Raw genomic sequence first — 23,077 nt, 5'->3', positions numbered from 1 at the left:
AAACACTGCCAGCCAGCCAGCCAGATGATGTGACTCATAGGCCACAAGGCATCCACAGTTCGTTACCCCATTCACCTGCTTATATCTCAAAGTGCCTTGATGGTCTCTGACATCCCAGTGATCTCAAAGCCTCGACTCTTTATCCAAGAAGATCAAAGTCACTCCTTCACTTCAAAGGTCTCTCCAGTGGTGGATAAATCCAATCAAACTTTCCAAGGGTCTTCTGTTACAGGTTCACCCACATCAAAAAGTTCTCACAACATGTATTCTTGGGGGGCTCACCTGGACAGTCTCAAAATGCAAGGTTTTTGGAACTTGCAAGAAAAATCATTCAAAAGGCTCTCATCACTTTTCAAAATACTCTGTCCAAACATGTTGTATTAGTCTGAACAGACAACCAAATTGTGATGTATTACATCAAGAAACAGAGCGGTATGGGCTCTCTTCTCCTTTGTCAAGAAGTCCAGCACATTTGGAATTGGGCAATTCCTCGCAACATGTTTCTGAAGGCTATATATGTCCAAGGGAACCAAAATATTCTGGCTGACTAAGCTCAGCAGATTCCTTCAGCCACACGAGTGGACTCTCAACTCCAGAGTACTCCATATCTTCCAGTCATGGAGAACTCCTCAGATAGATCTGTTTACGTCTCCCCTCAATCAAAAATTACCTCAATTTTGCTCCTGACAATACTCTTCACAACGTTTAGAGGTAGATACATTTCTACTGGATTGGTCGTGCAAATTCCTTTATGTATTTCCACCAACTCCTCTCATTCTGAAGACCTTAGTCAAGCTCAAGAGAGAATTAATCACCATGATCCTGATAGCCCCTCAGTGGCCCAGACAACCTTGGTTCTCCCTTCTACTTCAGCTGACTGTCAAGGATCCTATTCCACTTCAGATCTTTCCATCTCTACTCACTGAAAGTCACAGATCCATGTTACATCCCAATCTACAGTCTCTATACTTGACATCTCAGTTCCTTTCGGTGTAACTTCCACTGATCTCCATCTATCTGATTTTGTTCAAGCTATTATTTCTGCATCCAAAAAGCCATCTATGCAGCAATGCTATCAACAGAAGTGGACACGTTTTACTTCCTGGTGCTCTCTTCATCAATAAGAGCCTTCATCCTCTTCACTTTCTTCAATTCTTGATTTTCTTCTCCATGTGGTTTCAAAACCAGTTTGATCAGAGTCCATCTCAGTGCTATTAGTGCTTTCCATGCTCCTGTCAACGATAAACCTCTGGCCACTCATCCTCTCGTTTCCAGGTTTATGAAAATACTTTTCAATTTCAAACCTCTGCTTAAACCGCCTCCAGTTGTCTGGAATCTTAATTTAGGTTTTCCAAGTTAATGAAACTAGCATCATCTCATCTTCCTTACTTGGAAAATGGTCTTCTTGATTGCTGTCATTTCTGCTCATCGAGTCAGTGAATTTCAAACATTGGTTTCTGACCCACCATATACAGTATTTCACCATGACAAGGTGGTTCTTCGCACTCATCCAAAATTCTTTCCAAAAGTTGTCACAGAATTTCATCTGAATCAATCCATTGTGCTTCCAGTATTCTTTCCAAAGCCTCATTCTCATCCTAGAGAAGCAGCTCTTCATACATTGGACTGTAAGCATGCCTTGGCGTACTGCCTGCAAAAGACTAAGCCACACAGGACTTCACCTCAACTGTTCTCTCCTTTGATCCTAACAAAGTGGGCCGACCTGTCACCAAGAGAACTATTTCCACATGGCCAGCGGCTTGTATTTCCTTCTGGTATGCTCAGGCTGGGTTGCAACTCGAGGGATGTGTTATGGCGCACAAAGTTCAAGTGATGGCAGCCTCGTGGCTTTCTTACAATCCACTCCCATTGATGAAATTTGCCAAAGCAACCACTTGGTCCTCAATTCACACATTCACATCCCACTACTGTCTAGAATTCTATTCAAGACAAGATGGTAATTTTGGCCAAGCAGTATTACAGAATTTATTTTCTACCTAATGGCTAACTCTTCCTCCATCTCACAATATTCAGCTAGAGAGTCTCACATGTGAGAATATGCTGCCTGCTTGTCCTAGGATAAAACAAGTCACTGTAACAGGTGTTATCCGGAGACAATAGGCAGATATTCTCACATCCCTTCCACCTCCCCTGGTTGGCTTCTTAGCTTGCTTAGGGAACTGAGGTACTGCAAGCCCTTGTCGGGCGAGAAGGCACTCGCTCATGCATGGTAGCGGGTAGTCTTAAAGCTTTTGAATTCTTAAAGTGCCGGTGCACTTTTCACTGTCTGTACTGGGCCCCGGGGATGACATCACCCACATGTGAGTATATCTGCCTGCTGTCTCCAGATAACACTTGTTACGGTAAGTAACTGTGTTTTCCAGATGCTCCCTAGTGCCCTCTCCCCCAATCATCACTAGAAGCCCAGATACTATTACCTCTTTCTTGGGGTAGGTGAGTGTGTTATGTTGTCTTGGCTTTGGCCTTGACATGCAGAGGTTATAAGCATTAATACATGCTTTCTCTGTTATGACATGCTCTGCATGATTAAGCAACACAGTCTTGTTGCAGAACTGGTTATATTGCCTAGAAATCTTAAAAATAGAAAGAACGTTTTGAGATGTGATCATATTTATAGGATAAAGGGTTTTTTTGCATTCCCTTCTGTCCTCTGTATTGCGGGTCTTTGGTATTGTTGATTTGAAAGTAAAAGGTTAGATCTGATAGATTTCTATGATTTAAAATTCTGTAACTTAGATATCCTAGCATGCTATAATACTTATTTATTTCTTGAAACTTAGGTATGAAGACCCTTCAGACTGTTGACAAACAACTTCTGCTGGTAGCAAATGCCCACATGCATTGGGATCCTGAATATTCGGATGTAAAACTCATCCAGACCATGATGTTTGTATCAGAATTGAAAAGCATCATTGGTAAATGTACTGGCAGACCTGGGAGCCCTACAATGGACCCTAATTCTATCCCCCTGGTGCTGTGTGCAGATCTCAACTCACTGCCAGATTCAGGTAGGGAAAAACATTTCCTCCAGCATGATTAAAGTCCTGACAGTTTTAGCATGAACATCTGAAGCAACAGACTCCTCTTGCAGGGTTCTGAGACACCCTTCCTCCCTTTAGTAATCTACTCATAATCTTTATTTTTCTCATCCGCCTCATCCAAACTACCTCAACCAGGCATAGGAAAACTCACACCCCATTCACACACCCTCCAATCAAAGAAGTTAAACAGAAAAAACTATATAATGGCCTCCTAGCCACTCAAGCAGCAAAACTAGACAACCAAATCTCCATTCTACTGATAACAACCCCAGTCTACAAGATGTTCAGAAAAGAAATAAAGACTATACTCTTCAAGAAATCCCTGAAAAAATCTTAACACCACGAGTACCTTCCTTCCCCCATCTTCTTCCTGACCCCCAAATCAACCTGACCCACTTTTTACCCTCTCTAGAAATGACCAGAGATCTCCTTTTGTAACCCTCCATCTATTACTCTTTTGTAATCCGCCTTGAACCGCAAGGTAATGGCGGAATAGAAATCTCTAATGTAATGTAATGTAATGTAATTATATTCTTATCACAGGTCTTTGGAACGACCTCGCCACCCCGCTGCGGAACCTGAGCTCCCTTCAGTTATTCCGCAAACAACTGAAAACCTGGCTTTTCAGCAAATTGTAGCTCTATCCTTTCCCCCTTTCTCTCCCCCCTTCTACACATAAGTTCATGTAATCCTTTTTCTTCTTCTCTACCCACTATTTTAAGTTCTTGTAAACCGTGTCGAGCTCCATTCTCATGGAGATGATGCGGTATATAAACTTAAGGTTTAGATTAGATTAGATTAGATTATCCTGGAGAACTGCAATCTCCTGGCCTACTTCATGAAGGTTTCTTCCACTTACAACCAACCAAAATAGACTCTTAAATATTGAAAGTAATTTCAAAGCATTTTCCCTTTTGTTAATGCTTGTTTACCTGGCTAGTATTCAGTATCCTGTCGACTAGACTGCTAGCTATACTAAGCAGGAACTTTTCTAGGTGTCTACACCTTGTAGTATGATATAAATATTTAATGTGAAATCTGTTTTTTATTAAGCAACAAACCATAACAAATGCAAACAGCAGACAAAAATTGTTTTTTGTTTTTTTTTTCCAATGAAAGAAGACATAGCTCCCCTCCCCCCAAGAGGACTGGACTGTTATGTCCTCTCAGGTTACAAAGAGCCCCAAACCCCCAGCCCCCTCCCAAAGCAGACCCCCCCGAACCCCAACCCCCCCAGCCCCCCTCCCCCAGATCAGACAGGCGGACTGGAATACAACCGCAGTCTATTCAAGCTACGACTATGCACCCGGGGAGACAAACTGTCCAAATAGGGAGTCCAAATATGAACAAAGTCTCTGCTCCTTCGCCGAGAGGAAGAAGCCAGATTGGTCTCCCAGCCTAGAAGGTCATGTAATTTATTCCTCCAGTACCAGAAGGAGGGAGGAACATCCGCCAACCAGAAATTCAGTATACACTTTTTCCCCAAAATATAACATTTGCTCAAAAACAATTTCTCAGCAGAGGTATACACAGAAAACAAAGAAAATTGAGCGAACAACATATGATAGGCAGAGACAGGAACAGAAACCCGTAATAGACCCTGAAGAAAGGAAGCCAAGGCCCCCCCAAAAACTCTGAATACTCTCACAACCCCAAAGACCATGAAAGTAAGAGTTCACCTCCATGTGACAGGTGAGACAGTAGGGGATATCGACACAGCCCATATGGTAGGCCGGCTGGGAGGCATACACTCTCAACAAGGTCCTGAAGTGGCACTCTCGAAGCTCTGCACTATGCACCAAAGCAGGGATACAGCGAAGAGCCCGAAGCAAAAAACCCACCCCGAGCTCCCGCCCCAAATCCCTCTGCCAAGCCATCAGCACAAAGGAAAAATCCCGCGGTGGTCCTGGAGCCCCAAGCTGTTTATGATATAAGGAGACCGAGATCCGAGAGGCAGGGTCCTCCCCCCCCCTCCGAAAAGGCGCGAAAACTAATCCCAAAATCCAAAGAAAGAGAACTCTGAGGAAGGGACTGTACATAATGCCGCAATTGACAATGAGCAAAGAGAAGACCCGAAGAAGGCAGACCACCACGCAGCAACTCTGCGCAGGAGAGGAGCGTGCCGTCATCCTGCAGCAGATGAAACAGAAACTCAAATCCGCGAGCGCGCCAGCGCCCAAAGACAGAGGGAAACAACCCCGGGAGAAAAGAACGATTACCGGTCAGAGGCAGCAACACACTTACATGAGGATCCTGCCGCCAAAAAGGCAGCAGCCGTCGCCACACTTCCCAAAGGGGGCGAAACAAAATACTACGGCGACAGGAAACCGGCAGCACCGCCAACCGAGCATGCAATAGAGAAAGAAGGTGAGAAGGATAAAAATAATCACGCTCCATGGAGACATCAGTATAAAGATCAGTACCCAAGACCCAGTCCCGGACGTGGCGTAAAAGACACGCCTGATTATAAAGAGCAATATCCGGCACCCCAAAACCACCCCGGCCCCAGGAGCCCACCAGCAACTGCCACCGCAACTTAGGTTTCCGACGCCCCCCAAAAGAACTTCGACAACAATGAGGAGAGGGCCCGGATATCCTTACGCAAGAAATACAAAGGCAAAGTCTGCAAGACATAAAGCCACTTAGGGAACAAAACCATCTGAAAAAGCTGCACCCTCCCCAGCAAGGAAAGAGGCAGATTACGCCAAGTGGCCAACACGGAACTGGTAGTGGAGAGCAAATGAGTGACATTCAACCGGTAAAGCTCTCGAACATCCATGGACAATTGGATGCCCAAATAGCAAAAGGAGGAATCCGCCCACTGCAATGGAAAGGTCCCCCGCCAAGACCGCCGAAGATGATACAAATATTTAAATCCAACCCTTCCTCTTGGAGAACACTACGAAAACACTTATCCATGCCCTCATCACCTCTCGCTTAGATTACTGCAATTCGCTACACTCAGGCCTTTCACTTAGCCACCTTGCTCCCCTCCAATCCGTCCAGAATTTGGCTGCACAACTCATATTCCGGGAGAGCTGCTATACTCACGTTACCCCTCTCCTAAAGACACTTCATTGGCTTCCCATCCATTTCCGAATACAATTCAAACTCCTCTTACTGACCTACAAATGTACTCACTCAGCTGCCCCTCATTATCTCTCTTTGCTTATCTCTCCCTGTGTCCCCCCCCCCTCATGAGCTCTACTCAGTTGGTAAGTTCCTCCTATCTGTGCCCTTCTCTTCAACTGCCAACTCCAGACTCAGTCCCTTCTACCTTGCTGCACTGTATGCTTGGAACAAGCTGCCCAAATTCCTATGACAGGCTTAGTCTCTGGCAGTGTTTAAGGCCCAGTTAAAAGCTCACCTCTTTGAGAATGCTTTCATTTCCTAAGTCCTCTCATCTTGGGTTCTGAATCCCCAACCCTATGTGTCATGTCTGTCTGTCCAAGTTAGATTATAAGCTCTACTGAGCAGAGACCTATAAATGTCAAATTGCACAGCGCTGCGTATGCCTTTCAGCGCTATATAAGTGATCAGTAGTAGTAGTAGTAGTAGTAGTAGTAACGGTGGTAATACTAAAAGGAAATCTTAGTGTGGTTCAAATCCCACTGCAGCTGTTTGTGATCTTGGGCAAGTCATTTATCCCTCCTTGCTTCAGGTACAAACTCAAATTATGAGTTTCAAGTTTATTAGGTTTTTATATACAGTGGTGCCTCGCATAACGGACGCCTCGCACAGCGAACGCTGTGCACAACGAACTTCAGGTCTTGCTTCCCACAACGAACTTCGTTTCACACAACGAAGTCGCCCGAGCTGCATCCTTCCGCGCAGGCACTGCGCTTAACTGCCCTCTCTCCGCCTGGCTCCCATATTTTAAACCCCCCTGCCGCCGCTGCTGCATATTTTTAAGCCTCTGCCGCCACCGCATATTTTTAAACCTCCCCCCGCCGCCACATATTTTTTTTAAAAAGCCACCACTGCTGCAACTTTAATCTCACCCGCTCACTTGTAACTGGTGGTCTAGCAAATTTCCCAGCCAGAAGCGCAGAGATCAAGAGCAAGCCTTCTGTGCTACTGCCTGGGCCTGCGCTGATCTCTGAATGGCTGCAGTCAGCTCTTGCGGGACTCACAAGAACTAACTGCAGCCATTCGGAGATCGGCATGGGCCCACACAGGCGTGCAGAGGAATTGCTCCTGATCTCTGCGCTTCTGGCCTGTACGCCACTGGCTGGGAAAGATGGGAGGAATTAAAAAAGGTACCGAGGGGGGATGATTAAAAAGGTACTGGGGAGTATGTGGGGGGTGATTATAATACACAGCAAGGATCAACAAAACCCCTGTCTCCCCTCCCCTTCACATATATCCCCTCTACTATCAAGAAAATTGAATAAGCCAAATTATTATAGAATGCTACACAGAAATATCATGCTAACAGAATACCACAGTCACACATAGCAGGAATAGGGTTAGGGTAGTGCAACTAGGGCAACTGTCCCCCCTGGTCAAAGAGAGCCGTAAGCCTCTGCCTGGACTTTGCAGTCCCCAGTTGTGTCTAACACCAGCTCTAACAAGATAAATTTATCTTTTTTTATGTCATCTTAGCATATTTTATGCTACAGAACAAATTATTTTTTTTAACATGTATTGTTATGGGAAAACGCGTTTCACATAACGAACTTTTCGCATAACAAACTTGCTCCTGGAACCAATTAAGTTCGTTGTGTGAGGCACCACTGTACTGCCTATCAAGGATATCTAAGCGGTTTTAAAATCAAGCATTTTCCCTATCTGTCCCAGTAGGCTCACAATCTATTTAACGTACCTGGGGCTTTGGAGGACTGAGTGACTTGCCCAGAGTCACAAGGAACAGCGTGGGGTTTGAACCCACAACCCCAGGGTGCTGAGGCTGTAGCTCCAACCACTGCGCCACACAAGCAGCCTCCAAACATAGAAACATAGAAAAGTGACGGCAGAAAAGGGCCAAGGCCCATCAAGTCTGCCCACTCTATTGACCCACCCACCATCCTAACTACCCTGTGAGAGATCACACTCTGATGTTCCATTCCCTCTTAGAGATCCAACATGAGCATCCCATCTGTTCTTAAAATCTGGCACGCTACTGGCCTCGATAACCTGTGCTAGAAGCTCCCAAAGATCCCGAATGGAGTCAACTGGTTAGAACATCAACCTTCTGCATGCACTTCAGAAAGCTCCTAAAAATGCTCCTTTTCCCCAAACAGGACAACCCACCTTAAATTTTCAATGAAAAGACTCCTGACACTGACTCTCTATTTCATGTTGTTGCACTAAGACTATAAATATTCCTATCTATTTATTTATCTCCCTCCTTATAAAACTCTGCTTAACTTCCCTCTATGCAATCTATACAATTTTCAGTTCTCTCTCCATTGCTGTAGCTCGCTGATTCTCCTCCGCCATTTTTCCTGTAAACTGCCTCGAGCCAAAAGGCTTTCGCGTTATGTAAATAAAGATTTGTATTATGTGATTAGTTTGCTTTGTATGTGTTTGCATTGCATAGAGCCACAATATTTATCCAGTCTCCAAAATTGTTTTACGTGAAGGAGGTAATTTTATGCCAGTGATCACCCCTTTTGCTATCAACCATATGTTAAAGGTGATAGTGGGGTTCTGAGGCTTTTTCCTCCTCATTTTTATATTTCGGTGGCTTCAATGGTTAATACCTGCATTTGGTTATTTCAAGTAGTATTGTTTACTGTGGAATACTGACATTAGTTACCAGGCATTGCTGAACATTAAGCAATGCATAATAAATCATTAGGCAAATAAACCTATTTTCTGCTGTAAGTAGCACAGTATGTATTTTAACTTCTTTCCATGTGCATTTGTTCACAATTCAGATTTAGATGGAAAATTAACATAAATTCTGTATTGCATTATATGTATTAAATTAAAAATCATTGCATTACCTCTAACTGTTCACCAAAAGGCTTATAATTTGGCACAGTTAACAGTGGCCAGACATAGAACAAAAATAGACTTAGAACAAAAATAGTCCCATGAATTTGTGTTTTTTTTAACCACCCTAGTTGCAGAGGGGCAGGAAAATTCCACGAACCATGCTTACATGCTTTCCAAGCTCTTTTTTTTATTGAGTCATTAATGATCCTATCTTTTTTGTTGTTGTTGTTGTTCAAAGGTGTTGTGGAATACCTAAGCAATGGAGGAGTGACGGAGAACCACAAAGATTTCAAGGAGCTACGCTATAATGAGTGTCTTGTGAACTTTAGCTGCAATGGAAAAAGTGGGTCAGATGGACGAATAACACATGGCTTCCAGCTGAAGAGCGCCTATGAAAACAACGTGATGCCTTACACCAACTACACTTTTGATTTCAAAGTAGGTGACAAGTTGGATGGAGGTACTTTCCCCTTCTATAAGACTGCCAGTGCTGATTTCTGCCTGTGGTATACCAGAACATACCTGTTTCCACTGCAAAAGGAACATGAATCATGACCAGTGGATTATTCGCTTCTACCTGTGAGTTTTTGTAGAAGTAGTCATCCACAGCTTTTTAGCTCCGCCTCCTTGTGTCAGTGGACAGTAGTGCTGCCTGATTCAGGAAAAAAAATTTAGATTCGATTCAGCCTATTGAATTGGTTTTTCGATTCGATTCGATTTTCCTGCCCAATTGGGTGTTTTTGTTTTTTTTCATACATCCTGGTGGGTTTATTTTACAGCCTCTTCACCCCCTTTGCCGTCTCCTAACCACACTGGTGCTGTGGTGTAAACAAAATAAACAAACAAAAAAGACTTTTCCTCTATCTGTTAAATCCTAGCTCACGTTTGCGGTCTAAAACCAGCTCTGGCAGGATACACATTTCAAATCTGACATATTGTAATCACAAAACAGAAAATAAAATTAGTTTTTCTACTTTTTTGTTGTCTGGAAATTATTCAAATTTTGTTGGTCTCAGGTTCTGGTTGACTTCTGATAACTTGCTTGCCAGGGTCTCCTTCTTTATTCTTTCTCCCTGCTAACCATCCATCTTCCATCTCTGTCCTCCCCTTCCGTTTCTCTTCCCTCCCCAGGAGGTCTGGCATCTTTCCTTTTATTCATCTCCCTCCACAGGTCCACCTTTTCTTAACTACCCTTTCATCCAGCATCTCTCCTTCCTTCCCCACCACCCCAGGATCTACCATCTCTCCCTTTCTTTTCCCAACTACCCTCCTATCCAGTATCTCTTTCCCCCCTCCACACCATCCCTTGCATCCAACTTCTCTCCTTTTCTTTTCCTTCCTTCCCTAAATCCATTGTCCATCATCTCTCTCCCTCTTCTCTATTTTCAGACCCATTTCTTCTTCCCCAAAGTCCGGCATATGCACATCTCTTTGAACCCCCCTTCCCTCCCTCCGTGTACTTCTATACCAGGGCCACCCTCCCCTGAAGGTCTTTCCCCCCCTTAAAGATCTGTCCCCCCTGAAGGCCTGCACCCTACCCCTAAAGGCCTGTGCCACCATCCCTGAAGGCCTGTTTCCCCCTTGAAGGCTTGTTCCCCCCTTTAAAGGTCTGCATCCCAACCCTGAAGGCCTGCCTGTCCCCCCTGAAGACCTGTCCCCCCTTGAAGACATGTCCCCCCTTTGAAGGCCTGTCTCCCCACTTAAAGGCTTGTCCCCCCCTTGAAGGCCTATCCCCCCCTTGAAGGCCTATCCCACCCCTGAAGGCCTTCCTGTCCCCCCTGAAGGCCTGTCCCCCCTTTGAAGGCCTGCCTCCCCCCCTTGAAGATCTATCCCCTTTTGAAGGCCTATCCCACCCCTGAAGGCCTGCCTGTCCCCCCTAAAGGCCTGTCCCCCCCCCCTTGAAGACCTGACCCCCCTTTGAAGGCCTGCCTACCTGTCCCCCCTGAAGACTTGCCTGCCTGTCCCACCCCGAAGGACTCACTCCCCCCCGGGAGACCTGCGTGTTCCCCCTGGCCTCCCACTGGGGTCCAGCTTCCCCCCTGGCCTCCCCGCACTGTTTACCTTCCAGGAACAGCCTGCAAACAAGATCACGGTGCTAGCGATCTTAGTACCGCTTCAGAGCTGTTTCCTCCGTCACGGTCCCGCCCCTCCTCTGACGTCAGAGGAGGGGCAGGACCGCGACGGAGGAAACAGCTCCAAAGCGGTACTAAGATCGCTAGCACTGCTATCTTGTTTGCAGGCTGTTCCTGAAAAGTAAACAGTGCGGGGAGACCAGGGGGGGAAGCGGAAGGCCAGGGGGGTGGAAGCTGGACGCCGGGGGGGGAATCCGACAGCAGCACTTCCTGCCGCTCCTGCTTTAGGGGACGAGGGGGGAGGGTCAGGCAAATCGGGAAGCCAATTTTTTTTTTGTTTTGAACCGATCTGAATCGATTCTCCAGAAGTGAATCAGTAAACTGATTTGAATCGTGAATCGGGCAGCACTAGTGGACAGCCCCATCTCCTCAGTTTTTCCTTCTGAAAGTGAGTTGAGAAGTTGTGTTTTCTTCTGCTCTGCAACTGATTTATTATTCTCAGGTTTTAATCTGAAGTGCGAGGCTTCACAATGCCCCAGAGATTCCCAGGATTCTCTGCCTGGGAGAAGACACAGCCTGTAGTTCAGAGGGCTGTAGCTGGGAGAGGGGGCGGGGGAGGGGGGCAACCCTTTCTCAAGGAACCTACCTAGCCAGCTTGCACTAACACTTAGGATAGCTCAGGATGCGTTCCCCTGGGAACTTGGCTCGCCCCTGTTTTATAAGGTGGTTGGGTGTAAGCTGAGTGGCCCTGTGTTGAACTAGAGGACTGTAGCGGGTACCAGCTGCTTCCCCAAAGACACACGAGGAGCTAGTGGGGTTGAGAGTTTCAGGCTTTCAGAACCATTCTAAAAGGCAGCCTGAAGAGGCACGCAAGTTTCCAACATGAAAGTTTTTATCCTAACTCGACACATACTAGGGATCTAATACCAATATGCATAATATACAATTTACAGGTTGAATTTGCCATAGTTACAGTTCAAGATGTTTCAATACAAGTTTTATCCTAACGTGACATATATCGAGGATCTAGTATCAATATACATTTCTTTTGATCCATCGGTCGTGGCGGGAGAGTTAGGATAAGAGGTATGTTTTATTGCTTTCCTAAAGTTGAGGAGTCCTTCAAGGAATCTGATCTGCAGGGGCAGTTGATTCCAGTGGCTCGGTATGAAGTGGGAGTAAGAACGTCATTTGGCAGTTTGCAGTTGAAGGGCACAACCAGGGGGCGTTTTGAGTCGTATTTCATCTTGGGAGCGGAGGGACCTGTTCGGCATGTATTGAGGAAGCTTGGTCGTCATGTTGTGCAAGGATTTGAACGCTAGCATCAGGCTCTTGAAGACACAGCGTTTGGCTATGGGCAGCCAGTGAGCCGACGAGAAAGCTTGGGAGACAGGGTTGCAGGCATGAAGGTTTTTTAGTTGTCTGATTGCCACATTTTGTACACATTGGAGACATTGTGCATTCTTTGCTGTGAGACCGTTGAATAAGGCGTTGCAATTGTCCATGCGGGAGAGGACTAGGCATAGAGTAGTTGAGTGAAGTCAGATTCAGAGAAGTAGTTCCTTATTTTCCGGAACTGTCGCAGGTAGTAAAATGAGGAATGTACCACCTGCATAAAGGAACATGAGTCTTGATTCCCCCCCTGACAGATATCAATTTAGTCTGTTCCCTGTCTTGGACATGTATGTGTGTGTCAAAAAGCTTACCTTGGAGCAGCCAAGAGAATATGTAGAGATGATTGTTTTTTGACTGTCCAGCAAATACAATATGTGATGCAATAATAATAATAACTTTATTTTTCTATACTGCCATAGTTAAGTGACTTCTAGGCAGTTCACATTGAAAGAAGGCTGGACAGTCAGCGAATAACAAGAAGCCTAAAATAGAAAAGATACATATTAATTGGGGCTCCATGGGTAAAGAATACATGAAAATTGGAGCTTCCTGAGAGATTGAAATAGCGTTTACAGAGAGGAGTATCATAGCAAGAGAGGGTGATCTGTTTTAGTCAATGAATTTGTTGAATAGGGCGGTTTTAATAGATTTTCGGAATGCATTGTAAGTCAGTTTGGGTTCATTTATGCAGTTTATCAGATAGACTTGCTGTCTATTTGCTTGGAACATGAATGTTCTCTATCCAGGAAGGATTTGTATCTGCAGCCTGTGATCTTTGGGTATGCAAAGATATTTTTGTTTCTGGTCATTCGTGTGGGGTTGTACAGAATGAAGTGAGTTTGCAGGTAGGAAGGTGCTAGTCCCCAGACTTTGAAACAGATACACGCAAATTTGAATAGTATTCGCGCTTCTGTTGGTAGCCAGTGCAGTTTTTTATAGTAGGGGCTAATGTGGTCTTTTTTTCTCTGTCCGAAGATTAAGCGAACAACGGTGTTTTGTACTAATCTCAATTTTTTTACTGTTTTTTGTGGGATACCCAGGTAGATGACATTGCAGTAATTAAGGATGGATAGGATCAGCGATTGCACCAGCAACCTGAAGGATGTTGGGTCAAAGTATTTTTTAATGGTCCTTAACTTCCATAGTGTGTAAAAACATTTTTTCACCAGTAAGTTTGTGTGGTCAGCCATGGTTAGGTGTGTATCTAGAGTGATACCCAGTATTTTTATGGTATTGGATATTCGTGGTTGTTTATTTTTAACGATGTTCTCGTAATTTTGTCATTGGGGCTTGCCAAAAAGACTTTTGTTTTCTCTGTGTTTAGTTTAAGTTTGAAGGTGGTGGTCCATTTTTCAATTTCTGTCATTGTGTTTGAGAGGTTGTCTATAATTTCATTTGTGATGTCAGTTAAAGGGATTAAAATGGATATGTCATCTGCGTATATGTAGTGCTTTAAATTTAGTTTTTGTAGAAGGTGACCTAAGGATGCGATGTAGATGTTGAACAGTGTGGACGATAGGGGGGAGCCTTGGGGCACGCCCAACGGGTTTTTCCATGGGTTGGAGTAATGTCCATTGCTGGTTACTCAGTAGGATCTGTTTGTTAGGAATTCTTGGAACCATTTCTTTACCTTTCCTGAAATTCCCATTGCATCAAGGCACAGTAGCATGATCTCATGGTCTACCAGGTCGAATGCACTGCTGAGGTCTAGTTGTAGGATCAGTGCGCTTTTACCTTTGCTGAAAAGATTATAAAGGTGGTTTACATTACATTACATTACATTAGTGACTTCTATTCCACTCGTACCTTGCAGTTCTAGGCGGATTACAAAGAAGAATTTCCAGGAAAATTACAGTTTAGGAATTTACTAGTTTGAATAATTCTTTACTGTTTATTTTTGTAGTACCTATTTTTTGTGCATAGTGCTTTGTGCGTTTTTCTTTGATCAGATTTTTGTATATTTTCATTTTTTGTTTCCAGTTTGTCTTGTCTGTGTCTGTTTCTTTCTTTGTTTTTGCCAGATTCTCTCCAATTTTCTTAGTTCCTGTTTGGTGGTTAGTAGTTCTGACTCAAACCATTCATTTGGTGGTCTATCTTTAACTCACTATGGCAAAGTCTGTGGGAGAGCTTATTAATGTGAGAGAGCTATATAAATGTGAGTGCTAGTTGCGTTCAAGTAGGTGGCTTGTTTGGGTCCACCTTGCTTGTATTGAGTTTCAGGGGGCTAATTAATTGTCTTTGTTGCAGAGCAGAAAAGACTTGACTTGGTCGGGGAGTTTCCCGTGCCCTTCTTTTTAAAGGGTGATTAACTGCTTTGATATGAACTGAGGAGATGAGACTGCTCACTAACACAAGAAGGTAGACCTGGAAAGCTGTAGATGATTACTTCTGCAAAAACTCGTGGGTAGAGGTGAATAACCTACTGGTCAATACTCATGTTTCTTTATACTGGAAAGAAGATTATCAAGGTAAGAACCTAATCATCCCTTATAGCAGATACTCTGTACCAATGGACTTAAACCAAGCAAATTTGTAAAATCCACAGGTCAGTAGTCCTCAGCCAAAAATTAGCATGGGGAAATGCCCAAAAATGGACTTCACTTGCAATCATAAAGTTGTTGGAGGACTGGAGGGTGGAAGTGTAGGATGACGATATTGGTACAGAAAATATGTGTTGTCATGCAGTTAAAAAAACAAGATTATGAGATGCTCCTCTTTATGCACCACTCTGCACTTTTTTGCGCCTATGATGGCATACTATCCAGTGATGACAGTTTTGGAGAGGCAAAAGTTATTCACCATTTGTACCTATGAAATCTGTGGTAAGATTAGAACTGTATTTTATATTATAATCCACAGGTTCAAAATCCATTCTCAAGAGTTGTTTTTGCAAGTTTGAGATAAATGTTCAATTTTAAAATGGAATAAAAGAAAACCCCTCAAGATATAAGTGGAGATTATCCTGCAGTGTGCTGTAGACAGCCCTACCTTTCTTTATCATTCAATGTACAGTGAGATTCGCAGTCCTGGTCATTCGCGGTATTTTCTGCCCGCAAATGCCCGGGCAGGAGACGGCAACCGGAGAGGCAGGAGAGGGTAGTCGGGAGTGCCAGCGAGTGAAGGAAATCACTCGCGATATGCTCCGTCCGCCTCTTCCTGTACTAAAGTCAGGCCTCACCAATCAGGAGCTGCTTTGACACGCAGCTCCTGATTGGTGAGGTTCAACTTTAGTACAGGAAGAGGCGGTCGGAGCATTCCGCGAGTGATTTCCTTCACTCGCCAGCGCTCCAGCTGCCCTTTCCTGCTTCTCTGGCTGCCCTCTCCTATCTCCCCCGCTAAAAACAATATTCGTGGTTTTTCAGCATTCGCAGGGGTTCCTGGAACGGAAGCCCCGCAAATATCGGGGGAGTACTGTAATTACATTAAAACCGAGTCTGTTGCAGTTGTGTTCATTTGCTAATCAGGGATTTATTTTTTCTTTGGGGAACAGGAATTGCTACAGTGAGTACTAATATACTTTTTATGGCTTTTATGGTTTTTTATGAGGGTTTTTAAACAATTCATAATTGTACATTTAGGCCCTCTTTTACAAAGGTGCATTAAGCTTTTTAGCGCAGATTTAGCGTGTGCTAAATCAATGCATGCGCTAACCGCTAATGCGTTCATAGGATAACATGCACGCATTAGCATTTTAGCATGCTAAAAAGCTTAGTGCACCTTTGTAAAAGAGGGGTTTAGTCCTAATTTAGCTTTAAAACCCCCCCCCCCATTCTTTGTCCATTTACTTTGCGCCAAAAGAAGTATGAGAAGACCGCAACATGTATACTCTGGAGGAGAAGGAAAGACAGGGGGGGGGGGGGGTTGATATGATAGACATTTAAATATTTGAAAGGTATTAATATAGGATCAAATATTTTCCAGAGAAGAGAAATTGGTAAAACTAGAGGACATACATTGAGATTGAGGGGTGGTAGACTTAAGAATAATGTTAGGAAATTATTTTTCACGGAGATGGTGGTGGATGCCTGGAATGCCCTCTTGAGGGAGGTGCTGGAGAGGAAAACAGTGATGGAATTTTTAAAAAGCGTGAGATGAACGCAGAGGATCTCTAATTAGAATATGAATGGGCAAATTTTCATGGTCTGAATCCCGCAAAGAAGATGGTTTGTATAAGTTGGAGTGAGCTTCAATTGCAACTCCAGTAGTTGGAACCTAAGGACAGTATTGGGTGGACTTCTAAGGTCTATGGCCCAGAAATAACAAAGAAAAAAGACATTTTAATTGAATCATGAAATTGTAATGCATGTAATTACAGGGCAGACTGGATAGACCGTTCAGGTTTGTATCTGCTATCATTTACTATGTAACTATGTTACCTGTGCTAACTTGCACAATACACAATAAAACAGGGGTGTCCAACCTGCGGCCCCTGAAGTATTTTGTGCGGCCCCAGTCGAGGATGATGCAGTGTTTTCCTCTGCTGCCCTCAGGTGTTTACCGTTTTGACGGCTCCCTCCTCTATCTTGCTGAAGCGTTTGTGCATTTGTGCGGCCCCAGAAACATTTTTTTTGGCCAATGTGGCCCAGGGAAGTCAAAAGGTTGGACACCCCTGCTCTAAAATATTGATACCTGTCATGTAACAGATGACAGTTTCCTGTAGAGCTAAATCTGAATCAAGTCATACTTCCCATTTAGTTTGTATAATACTTTGTAAATTCTGTATTTGACATTAGGCCTTCTGCTGTAGTAAATTGAAGACAGAGTAATTATAGGTTTTGTTCTCTGCTCCTTTCTTAACAAGTGTGCTTTGTTTCTCTTTCTCTCCTATTTCTAGGGTGTGATTGACTACATTTTCTATTCCAAGACTCACATGAACGTGCTTGGCGTCCTGGGGCCTTTAGATCCACAGTGGGTGGTGGAGAACAACATCACTGGGTGCCCTCACCCCCATGTTCCTTCTGACCACTTCTCACTCTTAGCGCAGCTAGAACTCCACCCTCTGCTCTTGCCTCTTGTCAATGGCGTGCACATGCCCAGCAGGAGGTAGTGGAGCCCCCTGCCCTCCGGGGCCGAGAACTCATTCTTATGGACCTGTATACTTGTAAAATCAAAGTATGTAGGAGTGAAGTATGGCCAGCTGTATGCTGCTTCTTCAAGGCTCCTTCCATTATGTGTTTGCTGTGAGAATTTGCACTTTTTGGTGCATAGTGGTATCTTTTGGCACTAGGGCTGGAACCAAAGTAATATTCACTATCCATATTTTTAATTTTGGCCTACCTTTTTTTTTTAAACTTGTGTGCTCTTTTTTTTGTTGTTTTTGTTGTTGTTTCAGAGTTATTTTTGTTTGGAAGATTGCATTTAGAATGGTAGCTCTGAATGTTATCACATCTAATGCTGTCTTCCGACTGATATCCAAACTGGGCCAACCTAATCTTTTTTACATGGAGGGTAGAGCTGTGCTCGCCTCTGCTCAGCACTTGCTTTGGAGAAAGGTAGGTGAGAGCAGGAAGGAAGTGACAATTTTATACATTACCACTGTATCCTTCCAGAGACCATAAAGGAAATTACAAATTCCAGCGTTTGGTAGTCTTTTAAACAAAAGCAACAAAACAATCCTTTCTTTTGCACTAGGCACAAATCCTGCTGGGCAGATATTGGTAATCTCCCTGGATGATTAAAAAATAAAATTCATTCATTCTTTCTTTTTTTTGTTTGCTTATAGTTCATCTTGCATCATTCCCCCTTCCCCCAGTGTAGGAAAGCCTTCTTCCGAGGTCAGCTGAATATGCACATTCAGACCGTGGCAGGGGCAGCAGTGTTTAGTTGAAGAATAGGATAGATCTTATTGACTAGGGCTGCACCCTCTGGATAAGGCTCAGGGGAAGTATTTCACAGCTAAATTTCAGGAGACAGCAAGGGTAGAAAAGCATGAAGCTTATACTTTGTAGCAATCAAGAACACCAGCACTATGTGCCTGTTAAATGATCCTACTAGGCTCAGCCATGCACCTAATACATACATCATTTCTAAGTTATGATGGCTGCATCAGTTGATCAGGCATGTTTGGTTAGCTCATAATGTGTCTCAGGATACAGTAGTATCCTGGTAGCTATCTGTGATGTGGCTGTGGTCATGCGGTTTTAAAGCATGTTTTTCTGTTTACTCTGCAGTCCTCCCAACCAAACAGGTGCTTCTCACTGCCTTAACAATAGAAGCACTGGATATTTGCAATTAATGTGGAATAGAATGACATTACCTATTTAAGTGGCAGACTTTTCTCTAATTTGGAGAGCACAATGCTGAAACTAAAAATTATTAGTGTTCATATTTAAGGGGGCAGGGGATTGCTGTAAGATGGACTTCAGTGGTTTTAAGAGGTTGGGTTTTTGTGTGTGTATGTGTATCTCTTGCCAGTCCTCCAGTGCCTAGTAAATGCATACAAAATGATTTAGAATGCTAAAACTCAATTTGGTTCATTCTGCTGCCTGTGTCTGAAAACCTTTGCACTGAAAAAATAAGCAGGCAGACAGAAAAGGAAAAAAAAAGATGATAGAAATCTCCTGATTCTGTATCCAAGATACAAGTACAAGCGGCTCTCAGGGTGTGCTTTGTTTTCCCATAGGCTATATGAATAGAGATGGCTTTCTTACCTCTGGTCCCTAGTTGCCAAAGGGCCGATATAAGCTGCTGGTTCATTCTCTGTTTATATTGTTCAGATGTACCAAATATCCCATTTTTTTCTGCCCTGATTGAAAAGTTCAAAAATATATTGTGTTTTGGATCAAGAAGCAATTCACCACTGTGGAAAAATTTGGGTTGGACTGTGGTGTGTTTAAAAAAAAAATTGTATATAAAAGGTCATGTCTACCTTTTTTAAGTTTTTCTTTATTCTGCTTTTTTGCTGCTATAAGATTTTAGATTTTAAGCTTTAATGCACTTTATTGTTCATGGGCTCAATGTGATCAGTTTTAAAAAAACAAAAAAAACCCCAAAATCTTGAGATCTTTGTCATTATACAAATGAAATTTTAATTCAAATTTAATTGACCTTGCTCAAAAATGCCATTGCATGCTACCAAGCAGATAGGATGCTTAGATTGTGGGAGAAGGGGGAAAAGGGTAGAGTTATTTAAGAAGTATAAATTAATTTTGATGTGTACAGTGGCAGGCTGTTTTATAAGGCAGGCAAGATAACATGGACCGTGCTATTTGGTCCCAACTTGTAAACTCTGGCTCCCTAGATATTATTCCTTGGGTACATTTTAGTTTGTGGAAGGAGGGAGAAGGGGTTGAGATTGGCTTTAAAGTCATGAATGAGTAATGAAGACACAGGAAGAATAAAATGTTTGGAATGATTTTGGAAGATAGAATTTCCCTCTCATAATTGCCCATTGGAAAGGTTGTTTTGCTGGTTCACCTTCAAATGAGTTGGATTTTATATATAAATAACTGTCAAACACCAACTGCATTTCTGAGGTAGATGTCCCTGTGATGTACCTTGAGTGGCTAACGCTTCACAAGCTCCACTGAACAGAAGTAACTTGAGTATAGTACTATAAAGTAGAATAGCATGCAAAAATTTAAAAATTGTGGACATTGACCTTGGGTAAGGATAATGAGCAGTTATTACCTTTTCTCTCCAGCCCCACATTTTTCCATTGTGGGAATCTTGCCCCAGAGGTGTGTTTATGCACTCAACAAATGGCTTTGTGTGTTCCTTTTCCTTCCTTCTCTCACTCGCATCTGTTCCAAATGAGCAACTATAAGCAGCGGTTCCTACCATACTTCACTCCCAAGTATTTTTCTCTGTGAGATCTGTTTGTATAAAATGGAATTTAAAGTATGTCTCTCATGATTGTATATGAACCACACAGAGGAGCCTGTTAATGAAAAACAAAAAAATCTTTTTATAATTAATGTTGGAAGATTCAATTGCCTAACCTTCCTGCCTCCAAACTGGTAGGGGGTGGAGTGGAATATTATGAACACTTTCCTGTTTTCTGTAGGAGGGGGAAAGATATTTTTTTTCTGATTAGTGAGTGCACTCTGGTACAGGAAGGTGTTCAGTTGGGCTTTCTCCGCTTCTTCAATGTGCGCTTAGGAGTGCCCATTTTCCTTTGTATATTTTAACATTTTGTATTGTTTTTAAGCTCAAATTGCATCTTCAGCTTTTTTGGTTGGTTTGTTTTTTAAAGGAGGACTGCTCCTCCCTCAGTTACACCATGCACTGTGGGGCCAAGATATGGTAACCTAGAATTTCTAAAGGGTGCTCTTTGCCTTCTTGTCTCCTCCAACATTAGTGCACGGAGGAATAAACGCTTTGAGCTTCCCACTCAATAGGGAAGACATGCACCCTCCTTCTAAGCATTAATATAAAGCAGGGGTGTCCAACCTGCGGCCCCGTGAAGTATTTTGTGCGGCCCCGGTCGAGGGCGATGCAGTGTTTTCCTCTGCTGCCCCTGGGTGTTTACTGTCTTGCCGGCTCCCTTCTCTATCTTGCTGCAGCGTTTGCACGGCCCCAGAAACATTTTTTTTCGGCCAATGCGGCCCAGGGAAGCCAAAAGGATGGACACCCCTGATACAAAGCATACACTTTCTTTGTGGTACATCGGGCAGGTGTTTCTTCCGGTCAGCCTCTTTGAAAGAGTGCTCTGAGACAGTAGACAAAAGGGTTAATTAATCAGCACATTCTGCCTGGTATTTTTGAATGCTGGTAACTGACACCGTATTTTTTTAGGGGAGAGGCAGAACTTGTGTAGGGGAAACAGAAGAAAAACCCACAAAGGGGTCCTTTTACTAAGGGCTTTTTTTACTAAGGTGCGCTAGGGCTTTTAAAACGTGGAATAGCACGCGCTATATTGCCGCGCACGCTAGACCTTAACGCCAACATTGAGCTGACGTTAGTTCTAGAAGCGTAGCGCGCGGTAATTTCCTATGTGCACTAAAAGCACTAGCGCACCTTAGTGAAAGGAACCCTGAAGTGCGCTAGCTGCTAAAGCGTCCATGGACCATTAACGGATGCGTTAGCGTTTAGCGCGCGCTAAAACGGCTAGCACGCCTTAGTAAAAGGACCCCAAAGTGTTTGAGACCATTGTCAAGTGCACTTAGTACAAAATATTTTTCTGCCTTTTTCGGTGCGTCACTTTGGCCCCCGTTGAAATTAAATGGAGTACTTTTGGAGGGACATCTGTCTCTCTCATCCCTGAAATGTGAGCATCCTTTGAGGGAGAGGTAAACGTGCCAGTTATTTGCCCAACTTGCTACTGGTGCACGTTAGGTTTAGCACTTCATGAGCACTTGAAGCATCATCTATACGGGGGACTGGAAGAGGCTTAGACCTCATAGCGTTCCTTGACTTAGTTCAGTTGTTTTCGTTTTAATTACATGAAGTGCCTGGTCGTCAGCAGCACTGCCTGAGCAAGCAGAGAAAATAAAATGTTCCCAGATATTTTTATGGGGGAGCAGCCATTTTTTTTTTTTGTGAAACAAAATCCGATGTAAATCTGTAAAGATTTGTGAACTATGTACAAAGAGAAGAAGTTTTTTTGTACTCTGTAGCTGAATGTTTTGTTAATCCCTTGGATATAAGGAGTGTGACCATTGGAGTATTGCACGCTACGTCGGGTGTGACACAATGGTGTGCTGAGACCAGCTTTTCCTGCTCTTAACTTTGATGTAGTGCCCCTTTCCCTTCTTTTGTGGAATCCAGTTGAATACATTTTATTAACAATTTTTCCAAAATATACAGAAAAACAAAGCATTTTCTAGTTGGCTTCACCCCCAGCCTTTCCCTCACATTTATGTACACCCCTGGCTCCAAAGAGCACAGAATACCTGGAAAGTAAACAAAGGCTCATATCACTTGACTATGGTGGGTTGGGTGAAAGGTCGTGGGGAGAAGATTATGAAGACGTGTAAAACTTTAGCCAAGAATGAACTTCATGTCCGTAAGCCACCTTAATAAACAAAAATGAATTTTGTTCACAAGATGCTGAAAGCATAATAGACGGTAAGAGTAGCAGTACAGTCTATGCGACTGGTTTTTATTTACTTTAACGGTGTAGGGGATCCATGTTTCTATAATTTTTCACAAGTTGTCTGCATGCCCTTTTTCCAGGTGTAGGTCTTTGGAGGATGGGAAAGAGCACACGCTTATATGATGATGTAACCACAAGATCATCCTTTGTTCACCTGCGTCTAAGGTGGCTGTTCCACCCAAAGTTTTGCTTTCACTCTTCAGATGTACGATTGCATGCTACGCACAATATTAAAATTTTCTTTTAAGTTACTACGATTATTCAAGAATTGCAATCATGAGCTTGGTTCTATTGGGAAAAAAAAAGACTTTTTTTGCAGTTGTAAAAAATGGTTGTAAAATACTGAATTTTGTGTCCCAGCATTGCAGTAATTCATTAATGGGGGCTGAGAATGTATCAACACTGAAGAATTCATAAAATTTTTAAGAGTAGTTTTCCTTTCCCAGTTAGCAGACCACAAAATATAATGTAAAAGTGTTGCATTTTTGCACTAGTGGTTTCCTTTTTTTTTTAACTTGAAATGTTTATTTTTATTAAATATTAAGGGCCTGCTTTATCAAAGCTGCGCG

At 43.3% G+C, this 23,077-nt stretch overlaps 1 protein-coding gene across 6 annotated transcripts in view; it reads left to right on the top strand.

Annotated features, from left to right (window-relative positions):
* Window positions 1-22,759, top strand: part of CNOT6L (CCR4-NOT transcription complex subunit 6 like) — a 188,195-nt gene extending 165,436 nt beyond the window's left edge. For all 6 annotated transcript variants that reach the window (XM_033963350.1, XM_033963321.1, XM_033963340.1 and 3 more), the window contains 3 exons: window positions 2,802-3,029; window positions 9,244-9,443; window positions 17,307-22,759. In XM_033963350.1, the coding sequence (XP_033819241.1) occupies window positions 2,802-3,029; window positions 9,244-9,443; window positions 17,307-17,519 (641 nt within the window). In that variant the 3' untranslated portion in view covers window positions 17,520-22,759. The remainder of the gene's footprint in view (window positions 1-2,801; window positions 3,030-9,243; window positions 9,444-17,306) is intronic.
* Window positions 22,760-23,077: the final 318 nt, after the last annotated feature.

The sequence above is a fragment of the Geotrypetes seraphini genome, chromosome 1, assembly GCF_902459505.1.
Source record: "Geotrypetes seraphini chromosome 1, aGeoSer1.1, whole genome shotgun sequence".
Lineage (NCBI taxonomy): Eukaryota > Metazoa > Chordata > Amphibia > Gymnophiona > Dermophiidae > Geotrypetes > Geotrypetes seraphini.
Note: the sequence above shows the minus strand (reverse complement) of the source record. Positions and strands in the feature narration are given on the sequence as shown.